General features: G+C 41.7%; 1 protein-coding gene across 1 annotated transcript; it reads right to left on the bottom strand.

The window, feature by feature from the left end:
* Window positions 1-208: 208 nt before the first annotated feature.
* On the bottom strand, window positions 209-1,981 carry LOC122643430 (DDT domain-containing protein PTM-like). Its single transcript, XM_043837051.1, has 2 exons — window positions 951-1,981; window positions 209-848 (listed from the first exon to the last, which is right to left on the bottom strand). The coding sequence occupies exons 1-2, from the start codon at window positions 1,979-1,981 to the stop codon at window positions 209-211; spliced, it is 1,671 nt and encodes a 556-aa protein (XP_043692986.1).
* Window positions 1,982-10,813: the final 8,832 nt, after the last annotated feature.

Here is a 10,813-nt window from a genome sequence, read left to right on the forward strand (position 1 = left end):
CAGTAAAATACTAACATGCTTAAGAAGTTAATGACATGCAGCAAAATCTAAAAAGAGCCTAAATATTAATCTTAGGAGAAGTTACTTGAAGAACGATCAAAAGTTATTTATCTTTGATACGGAAATGGACTTAAAAATACGGGGTCTATTATGCTCAAGAATAGAATTAATAACAACCAGCAGCAACATATCAAACTGTTTAAAATTCTCAAACTGCACCTAAGTAGCAGACTTGCACCAAGTAGCCACAGCTGCCAAAATATACCCGTCCATAATGATCAATTCCTAGAAGTTCCGCTCCACAGAGAGATCTTGGTGACTTTCTCTGGAGGTCACGTTTGCCAACCACACACCCAGGGCAGTACCACTCACCCTCTGGCAGAAGATCCTTTAAAATTCCTACACATCTTGAATGATAAGCAGCAGGGCAACCATCACAGCATATTAAGCTTCCATCCATCTTACAGAGACAACATTCATCACTATTCCAGTCATTGGTTTCATCAACCATCTCCTGAGTGAAGCAAGAACCACCCAAATCATCAACTGGGTCCTTCTTCTTCTTGTTACCCACAAAACTTACATTCCTGTCAATATCCAAATCAAGCTCAGATGACAGCATTCTTCTATTAAGCTCCATCCTTATGGCTTCGACCTCAATGACATCATCACATAAACACCTAAGTATCTCAACCTTTAGAGCTGCAGGCGGTTTATAGTAGTCGTCATCCATAAGCTTCAATTGACATAGATCAAAACCAGGTTTTAATTCTGAATCACGAATTAGTAGGTACTCAACCAGAAAAACAGGCCATGTAATTAGGTCCAGAAACTCCCAGTTAAGAACCCTACACCCAAAATTAATTCAAAAATAATGAATAACATGAACCACTAATGTCATATCCAACAACAGATTTAAACTACAAAGAAACTTTAAGAAAAATGCATACCTCAGGCAAGCCGAAGCAGATTCAGGGCCCTCCTTAGAAAGAAACTCCAAATGCAGTTTCAGAGTTTGCAAGATAGAGAAATGAATAAAATCAATTAGCGAATTAGCAAACTTGCATTTTACTGCTGCTACAAAAGCTTCCAAGTCAAAGGGACTCAAAAAAAGTGAAGTACCGAATGACCTCAAAAAGGAGTAAACAGAGAAAAGATCAAGAATAGGAATCTTGTCTAAATTCAGATTTTTTGACGAAGGCAGTAGTGCAAGCTTTGGAGGAAGACGGCTTGGCTCGACGAGTCCACTAAAACCTGGGCTAACGGGCTTCTCATCTGATACACTGTTCACTGCAGGTGTATCAGTTTCATGGAACTCCTCCGTGATCAAGGCATGTTTCGTAGAAGAGACAGCAGCTCTTGCTCTGCGGGTACTCCTTCTCAACAGAGTTTCTGTAGTAGGCTTAAAATTTTCAGAAAGCCTTCTTCTTTTCTTCTGACTAGGTTCCTCTTTACTTGGGCATCCCAAATCATTTTCACTCCCCTTGCTTGCAGAACCTGCATGAGAATTATCCTCCTCCAATTGAAGCATGGAAAAATCACTGCCCTTTAAGTTAGCGTTGGCAGAGACACTCTCCTTCAAATTCCCACCCAACTCACATTCCTTCTCTAAGTTTCTGGAAAATCCCCCACAACTCACATTACCTTTCATCTGGGCATCTTCAGAACCCTCCCCAGAACAACGATCATTCACTAAACTATCAGCAGAATTACCTGAACCATCACGAACTGCAGCTCCAGCCTCTCTCCGACGCCGTTTCTTCGGACGCCCACGCCTTCTCTTCTCTACGGGTTCGTCAGCTTCACCCACATCGATTCCCTTCAAAATTGAATCAACCTCGCCAAGCTCCATCTCTTCAGAATCACCATCTTCATAAATAATCTTGAAAAGCCCAGAATCAGAGTCATAGGATTCAACAACACCAGAGAAAGTCCCAAACCCTCGAAATCGTTTCTTCAAAGTCCTGCCCACGAACTCCATTCCTCATGTGACAATCCCAACCGTGATTTTCAGAAGGAAACAGAGTGGTACCTGATTCACCTCTGCAAATTAACGTTTAATGGAATAAGAAGTGAAATCTGACAAAGGATAGAAATTCTGGCAAGAGGAAGAGGTTGGGGGGTCACGGTGTCTGCATGATAAAAGAGTAAGAAACCCGTAACGCCTGAATCAGAGAAAATGGTGGAGACTGGAGAGACAGAGGGGAGTTGGGGAAATGTAACGAGTGGGCTTGTATTGGTATTGGGCATTTGGGCAGCTCTATGTTTTTTTTCCTCTTTTTCTGATGCGAGGAGATGAGTTATCGGGGACCATGGGTGCGCAGAATAAGAAAACTTAACCCTTGTTGGTGGGGTGTTGAGGTGGGTCATGTGTGCGAACTGCGAACCATTGTATAATAAAAAGCGGAAATAAAGACTTGAATCCGGTCAAACCGGATGGGATCAATCTGATGTGATCCACCGAATTGGGGTCAATTCTGTTGCAATCTTTGAAACTCCGGTTTGTTTTTTGGGAAGCAGATGAAACAGAAGTGATTTGGGTCTTTTGTGGCTTTTTAAGCGATAAAATATTAAAAAAGATGAATCAAATCAAATCAAACCAAACCAAACATCAGATTGAACGATAAATGATAATGAACCGAGTCCGGTTCTATGAATTATGGACCGTAAGACAAGAGTGGTGGTACTTACTGTCCTTGGTAACCGCTGAGATAGATGTTTGGAAGGTTTCCATTTTAAGAGGGAGAAATTTTATAGCATGGTGTATCATAGAAGCCTTTTCTCTATGACCAACCTTGTCATTGCATGTAGAATGATGATGTGGTGATTCTTTTTTTTTTTTTTGGTATAAAAGGAGCTTATATTATATCATTACTATAATAAGAATTGCAGTCTGATGTACCTCTTGCCTCTAACATCATTCTGAATGAAAGCAGACAGAGCCAGAGGAAGAGAGTCAATACACAAGGAAATCTCCATGGGGGAGTTCACCAATGCCGCCAAATAATCCGCACAACCATTGACTTCATGAACCTAATACGCAAAAGAACAACTGGAAAAAGAATCACGAAGCCTCCAAATATCCTCAACCAGCCATCCAACCCTCCACGAAAGGCAGTTGGTACCCACAATCATTTGGACTGCCACCAAAGAATCCAATCGGACCTAAACACGTTGCAAGTCGAGAGCCTTGGCCTGCTAAAGTGCAGCCTTGATAGCCTGCAACTCCATATGGACAATGGATACATCACGAGCACCACCTGCAATTGCAAAAATAGGGTGCCCCCGATGATCTCTACCAATCGCCCCATAACCACCCTGATCATGCTTAACAAATCCATCACAATTCAAGGCGACCCAACCTTGCGGCAGAGGGGACCAGACATGAAAGGAAGCTTCAGGATGTATGAAGGAGACACCAATCCCCCAGGCACAAAAGAACGTTCTACTCACCTTATTATTAGGAATTGGTTTAGGAAAGTTCAAGAAAGCACCACGCGTGTCAGAAAGGACACGCTGAAGAACCAAAGCAGCAGAGTTGCACTCATTCCTAAAAATCCTGCCAGAGCCTGTAAACAGTCGCGATGAAGCTAAATCGCCTCACCCTACTCAAAACAGATTTGCCAATAAAATGCAGGCTCAACCAATGAATCTCCTCATTCTAGGACCCTTAAGGGACCCCTTTTTAAAACCATTCAAGCTAAGGACTTCCCTCTATACACCAGCTGAAAAATAACATTGAAAGAGCAGGTGATCCAAGGAGTCCGAACCATCTTCACAGAGAACACAAGTGGTGTCAACCACCAGACCCATTACCCAAGTAAGCAACGGGTCTTTAATTTCCCCAAGCAAGCCAACCAAGTAATAAAAGAAAAGCGTGGTTGCGAGGAGGGAGACCACACCAGGTCACACCAACGAAGCTTCACACCCCGAGTACGAACAGCCTCCCATGCCATGTGAAGTGAGAACACACCATTCGCCGTTGGGGTCCAAATCGTCACATCCTCAGGAAGCCTAGTTTGTATCTTCGTACCAGCAACTTCAGCCCACCGCTCCTCTTTTGCCAGATCAGCTTTATCGTTCACCCAAGTGTCACCATTTAGCAGCAAATTCTTCACACAAGCAAAAGTATCATGACCAAGAGCCTCAGCAAGCAAGACGCCATGGCCACCAACCGGCCCACCAGGCAACCACGGGTCAGACCAAAGAAGGGTGCCACCACCATCTTTAATTAAATACCGAACACACCCAATAGCTATACCACGAGTCTGCAGAATCTCTCGAAAGGAATATGAGGATATGGCTAGTATGGGGAGCGACCATATTGAATGGCGCCTCAACCACCCATGGCGAACAAAAACAGCCCAACAAGATTTCTTCTTCGTCACCATAGTCCAAACATGGCGTATAAGTGTTGCAGTGTTCAAATCATGGAGGCGACGTAAACCCAAACCACCCTCCTCCTTAGGACGACAAGCTGCCGGCCATGAAACCTTGTAAGAACCCACATCAGAGCAACCCTTCCACAGAAATTTAGCCAAGTGTCTTTCCAAGGTCGAAATGGTCCCACATGGAAGGCAAAATACACTCAACCAATAGCCAATAGTCCCCATTAAAATAGACTGAATGAGGGCCAACTTCCCCGCAAAAGAAAGGGACTTGGTTGTCCATGAGGTAATCTTGTTCTCCACCTTAGCAATCAACTCCTGAAAATCTGCATTCTTTAAAGACTTAGAAGCAAGGTGAACACCAAGATAGCGGATTGGGAGAGACCCCACAGAGATCCCCAAGGTGGACCCAAAAAATCCCTACACATCCAAGGCCGTGTTTGCAAAGAAAAGAGATGACTTTCCACTGTTGATAGCTAGACCAGATTGATGCGAGAAGTCAGAAAGCAACCGGTTCAGGATGGTAGCGTTGGCCTTGGTCGCTTTACCAAAAACAAAAAGATCATCTGCAAAGTAAACCGTGGTAATCTCTAACTTCTCACAGAATTGGTGATAGGCAAAAGACCCTGACCTGGCCGCAACTACTAATAAATCTGAGAATACTTGAAGAACAATATTAAACAAAAAGGGCGACATAGGACAGCCCTGCCGCAATCCTTTAATAGCCGAAAACATAGGTGATTGAGCTCCATTTAAAAAAATCACATATCCAAGATTGACAATACAATTGGAGACCCAGTTAATGATGCAAGGAGGAAAGTTCAACCTGTGCAAGAGGGTACAAAGAAAGCTCCATTGAACGGAGTCATAAGCCTTCTTTAAATCAATCTTGGCGGCAAACCGCGGCATACCCTTGCTAGCATGGTATCCATGTAAAAGTTCTTGACACAATAGCACATTATTGGCAATATGCCTCCCCTCAATAAAAGCCGATTGGTTGAAATCAACCAACTTATGAATCACCAACTTAAGGCGATTTGCCATTAATTTAGAAATAAAGCAATAAATAAAAGAACTTCCGCTATAGGGCAAAAATCATTGAAGGAGGTCTGTGATTCTCCCTTAGGAACAAGAGTCAGTCTTGAAAGCTTAACCTGATCAGGGATATTCAGGTTATTAAAAAAATCCCATATTGCACTGCAAACATCATCACCAATTATGGGCCATGCCTTCTTAAAAAAAAACCTCCAAAGCCGTCAATTCCTGGAGAACTATCATCATCTGCCGAAAAAACTACCCCTTTAATCTCCTCCCTAGTGAAATCCATAGCAAGCAAGGTAGCCTCAGTTGCATCAAGAGCACGATTCACAGGGGGATCAAAGGGGGAGCACACAATCTGGGGAGACCCCATAAAGGCAGTCTCGAAATGCCTAGCAGCCTCAATACGAATGCACTCCTCATCAGTAATAAGAACACCATCCGAGGAACGAATAGAAGAAACACGATTCTTGCTTCTCCTGGACTTCAAGGCCCTATGAAAAAACTTAGAGTTAGAATCCCCCAGTTGCAGCCAGCACACACGAGCCTTTTGGCGCAATTCCGATTCTCTAGCAGTGAGAAGGCGCCTAAGTTGAAGAGAACAAAGCTTTTCCTATTCCAAAACAGCTGGATCTGGTACAGAAGTATTCAACCTGTGTTGCAATTGTTCCAAATGACAAGTAAGCTCATTCACACGCTTATCAAGGTTATGGAAAGTCCCTCTGCTCCAAAACTTCAACCTGCGCTTAAGCAGTTTTAACTTGGCAACCAAGGCAAAAATAGGAGAACTAGTAGAAGGCTAGCGCCACACATCAGCGACCAATGGTAGAAAGTCATCATGGTCAACCCAGTGATTAAAGAAATAGAAGCGCTTCTCCCTCCAAACCGGTCTCTCCTCCAGCAACACAACTATAGGACAGTGATTTGAGATAACACGATTTTGAAAAATTGCATGCGCCATTGGGAAGGCATCAATCCAGGCCGAGTCAACCAAAACCCTGTCAATCTTCGAAGCTATACGTTCCGCACCCACAAATCTATTACTCCAAGTCATAAAATTCCCACTCCATTTAAGGTCAACAAGGTCTATGTCCAACATACAATCAGCAAGCGGTGGTAACATATTGTAAGTCACAGGTCTCCCTCCTAATTTCTCAGTTGGGTTACAAATAGAATTGAAATCCCCAAATGCAACCCAAGGGAGAGAGATGGTGGCACGGAGTTCCCTCAAATCAGACCACAAAACCCTCCTATCAGGTTCTAAATTAGCACCATAAATCAAGGTCACTACAAATTCAAGAACTGACTGCCTCATAGTAACTCTAAAATGAATGAGCTGTGCAGTAGTAAGTATAGGGTAGATGTTAACACTCTTATCATCCCAGAGTAACCAAAGCCTACCCAAATACGCAACCTCCGAGTTGGTATAACACTTCCAATGACTAGAAAACATGTGGAAACACCCATTAAAATTGCACTGCTTCACCCGAGTCTCAACCAAACGAAAGAACATCGATTGGTTCTTGTATGCCCAATCAACAGCTCCCCTACGCTTGCCAAGGTCGTTCATCCCCCTGACATTTCAAGTGCCAAACTTCATCAATTGGAGGTTGGGGAAGGCGAGCGAGGCAACGGGCCGCTCCTGCCCGAACTACGATCCTTTTCACGGATAGGAGAAGCCGAAAGATCCTTCCCATCTCCAACCTCATCAACTTCTAATGCATGCAAGGAATCAAACCTATTCAGACTAGCCACAACATCAGTCTTCACAGGGGGGCTAGCAGTAGGCAAACAGCCCCACGATGGTACCTGTTCAGCTACGGGCCTGGTGCCCAAACCAGGCAACAAAACCGTAGCAGGTCGAGAGACACTAGTTAGACGCGGGCCAGGCTTAATAGCGGAACCAGAACCTTGTTCCAACACAGATTTACCACGTTCACGCGGGTTAGCTGCTTGCAAACCATGTGGTTGTGAAATGGTTGGAGACACACTAGTTCCACCTCTAACCGAATTACCATTTGAATGTCCTCCACTAACACCATTTGAATTGTTTGCAATTGAAGCGCCACGTGGAGAAACACTAGTTCCACCCATAACCGAATTACCATTTGAAATCCCTCCACTAACACCATTTGAAATGTTTGCAACTGAAGTACCACGTGGAGACACCACATCCATCGTTGCCCCCACCACAGGAACTGCAAGTCCAGGTACCGTCGCCAGCGACACCGAGTCTGAAACTTTAGATGATAACTCCGATGGCAAAGAGCGTTTTCCTCTTGCTCTACTTCCACGTGGTCACTGCCAAGATTCTTCGACCTACATGGCTTCATGCACACAGCACTTCCCTCTTGAGTCTTGTTGATCGCAGCAATGGGGAATGATCTATCAATATGCCCAAACACCTTGCACACACTGCACAAAGGAGGAGACCAATCATAATGTACTGGCTGCTCTACCAGCGTGCCATCCTCCTGGGCAATAAAAATAGTAGCAGGTGGCCCATTAGCCGCTTTAATGGAGACACAGATTAGCGTGAAAGAGAGTCATTCGCGTCGCATCGTTCTTCTATCAGCACAAGTTGGGCGCCCCAGAACACTTGCAATGCGACCCAATGAGCGATCACCCCAATATTGCAAATTGGGGCGATAAAGCCTAACCCACAAAGGCAACTCAGTCTCCTCTTTCTGTATAAGAGAAACTTCAGGAGTCCAAGGACGAAGGATCAGAGGACGGGAACCAAGTGTCCATGGCCCTTCATCCAAAATCTGTCGTCTAAGATCCCTACCCTGAAAATCAAACACAAACATACCACTTTCAAGTCCAAAAACCTCAAGACCTCCAACATGCCCCCACTGGTCCTTCACAAAACGCTGCATTGATGAAAATGAAGGCTTTAGCCCAAAAACATAACTGACCAAGGCAGCCTCCCATCTATCCCTCTCATCGGCTAACTCTTCAGCGTTGTACTATGCGACTTTCTTGCCGTTGACAATTGAAGGTTCAAGGTTATGGAATAGCACCCGCTTCCTCTCTTACCTTCCCTTCACGGAATAGTCCAGCCCACGACTGTTGACCTCCACTTCGAGACCCATTACCATGCACAGCAATAGGTGATGGAGCGTCATGGGTCACCGGTACTGACACTCCAGTGAACATAAAAAAACCAAAAACTTTCAGAGCACTTACCATGATGTGGTGATTCTGTTTGTTAGATAAATCAACAGATAGAGAATTCAATTTAAAAAAAAAAAATAGAGAGAATAATTTGGCATGTCTGCTTGTCAAATATTAGAGTTGACTACGATTTGTATACAGCTCTTATATTTTGGTATTGTCCCTTGTTCATATGTCGACTTGTTTTCAAAAACGCTTTAATTTTTTAAGTATATTCTTTAGATTTACTTTACCATGTGATTAATTATTATTATTAAAATAAGAATGTTGAGATGGATTCTTACCAAAAAAAAATAATGTTGAGATAGATGAATGGGAAAACTAAAAGAGATAAAGGGAGACAAATCGTTATGATGTCATAGTGCAGTTTACCACCAATAAGGAGTTGGAAAATTGAATTGTCCATTTTGGGCTAAAAGCGACATCGGCTGTGAAATCAAGAATTGACTCAGGTCAGGGATTGATTCGTTCCAACTATTTTTATAAAGAAGATGATTCATAATCGACTGATATGATTCCACTTCATTGACCATTGATATAAAGCATCCAAAATCAAGATCAGTTACCATTAGTTCTGATCCAAATTGGGTGATTTGTCAATCCAATTTTTTAAACCATGGTTCACATAGGTCAGTTTGCATTGGATTCATGTCCAACATAGGTCATGTCTAGTTACATTTGATTCATGTCACACATCCTACATTTAATTTAACTAAACTAAAAACTAATTACGAAATGACAAAGGGGAGGGTTAAACTCTAAACCTGTAAAGTTATATAATGGAAAGTCTTGCACACCCTTAATGTGATGTCCTGTATCTCACATTTTCATTCTTATTATTTTATTTGTATTTGTATGGTGCTGACAGGTATCTTGTGTTTTTGTGGAAGCCTGAGTTGATCGGGTGTATTCTCGTAGGCTTGAGATATTGTTTAATCGATGGTTTTTATAATATGTTTATTTATGTTTATTATTACTTTACTGAATATGAGCATGTTTTAAAAATATTGTGTATTTTAAGTATTTTATACCTTTTATAAGGCTTTTGTTATTTATGAATTAAGTGTTTTATTCTGTTTAAATCATGCAAGTCCTTGAGTTCTTGCAGAAGAGAAGGTTTAACCAAGGGTTGGTTCACCTTGGATTGTTTTGGTGCATTTCAAGTGGCAATATTAGTTTTGCAATTAGAAGATTTGACCAAGGGTAAAATTGAAAACGTAAAAATTTAGTAACTATGCAAGTGATTCTATTGATCAAATAGAATAATAGAGAGGGATTTTAGTGAGGTTATAATAGGAGACCATTAACGAGTTAAGATATTTACAAAGCTATCATTATGGCTTATAAGAGAATTATGTTGTAGAGAAAAGATTTTTTATATTAAAAGGAGAAGAGAAAGGCTTAGAGAAGAAAGGGAGTTTGAAAAACATTCTACTTATAAAAATCTTTAATCTTTGAGAGGAGTTTGATGATTCTTGGTTTAAGAAGTTGATAAGCACGTAAGTGGAAGAGATAAGCCCAGTTCACTCGAGGATGAGCTTGAGTTTGAGGTATAACACTTGAAATTCATTTGGTTTTGGCTTGGTTTTGTATAATGATGTTAGAATGGTTTGTTAAGACTTGGATGTGTTATATATCCATGATAGGTTTTAAGTGATTTAAGAAGGAGATCCTTGGATTTCATGATATTGAAAGAGAATCACCATTTTAGGGTGAAAAACAAGGTAACAGAGATTGAAATGAATTTGTTTTGCATCTAATGTTTGATTTGTGTCTTAGATGGTTTATTCATGTTAGTTATGATGTATCCTCCTAGGTCTTAACTTGAATTAAAGAGTTGAAACGATTTGATTGAGGAATCAAAGAAAAACTCTAGTTCTGAAGAACAAAGAGAGCATTCAAGGTAATTATCTTTTTGATTTTGTGGATTCTTAATGCATGTTTAATTTAAGTATGCCATTGTGCTTAGGATATCTATTTTGATGGGATTATATATTTAATTTGTGCATAGAGGATTAAATGTTGAAACCCCTTGATTATCCCATTTATTGCTAAATTTTCAATTCTGGACAGACTGACCTCTGTGTACTCGGGGTGGCATAACTCACTCATTTAAAATGAAAATAGGGTGTTTCAGGAGGAATTAAAAAGTAGACTCATAAGGCTTCATTATCTATGTTTAAAGTTTTTTCAGAAACTGCGTGAAAGTG

The sequence above is a fragment of the Telopea speciosissima genome, chromosome 10, assembly GCF_018873765.1.
Source record: "Telopea speciosissima isolate NSW1024214 ecotype Mountain lineage chromosome 10, Tspe_v1, whole genome shotgun sequence".
Taxonomy (NCBI): Eukaryota; Viridiplantae; Streptophyta; class Magnoliopsida; order Proteales; family Proteaceae; genus Telopea; species Telopea speciosissima.

Coding starts and splice junctions, on each gene's coding strand:
- LOC122643430 (XM_043837051.1), bottom strand. CDS start 1,981: ATGGAGTTCGTGGGCAGGACTTTGAAGAAACGATTTCGAGGGTTTGGG. Junction 849..950: donor TCTGCTTCGGCTTGCCTGAG/GTATGCATTTTT, acceptor TTTTGGGTGTAG/GGTTCTTAACTGGGAGTTTC.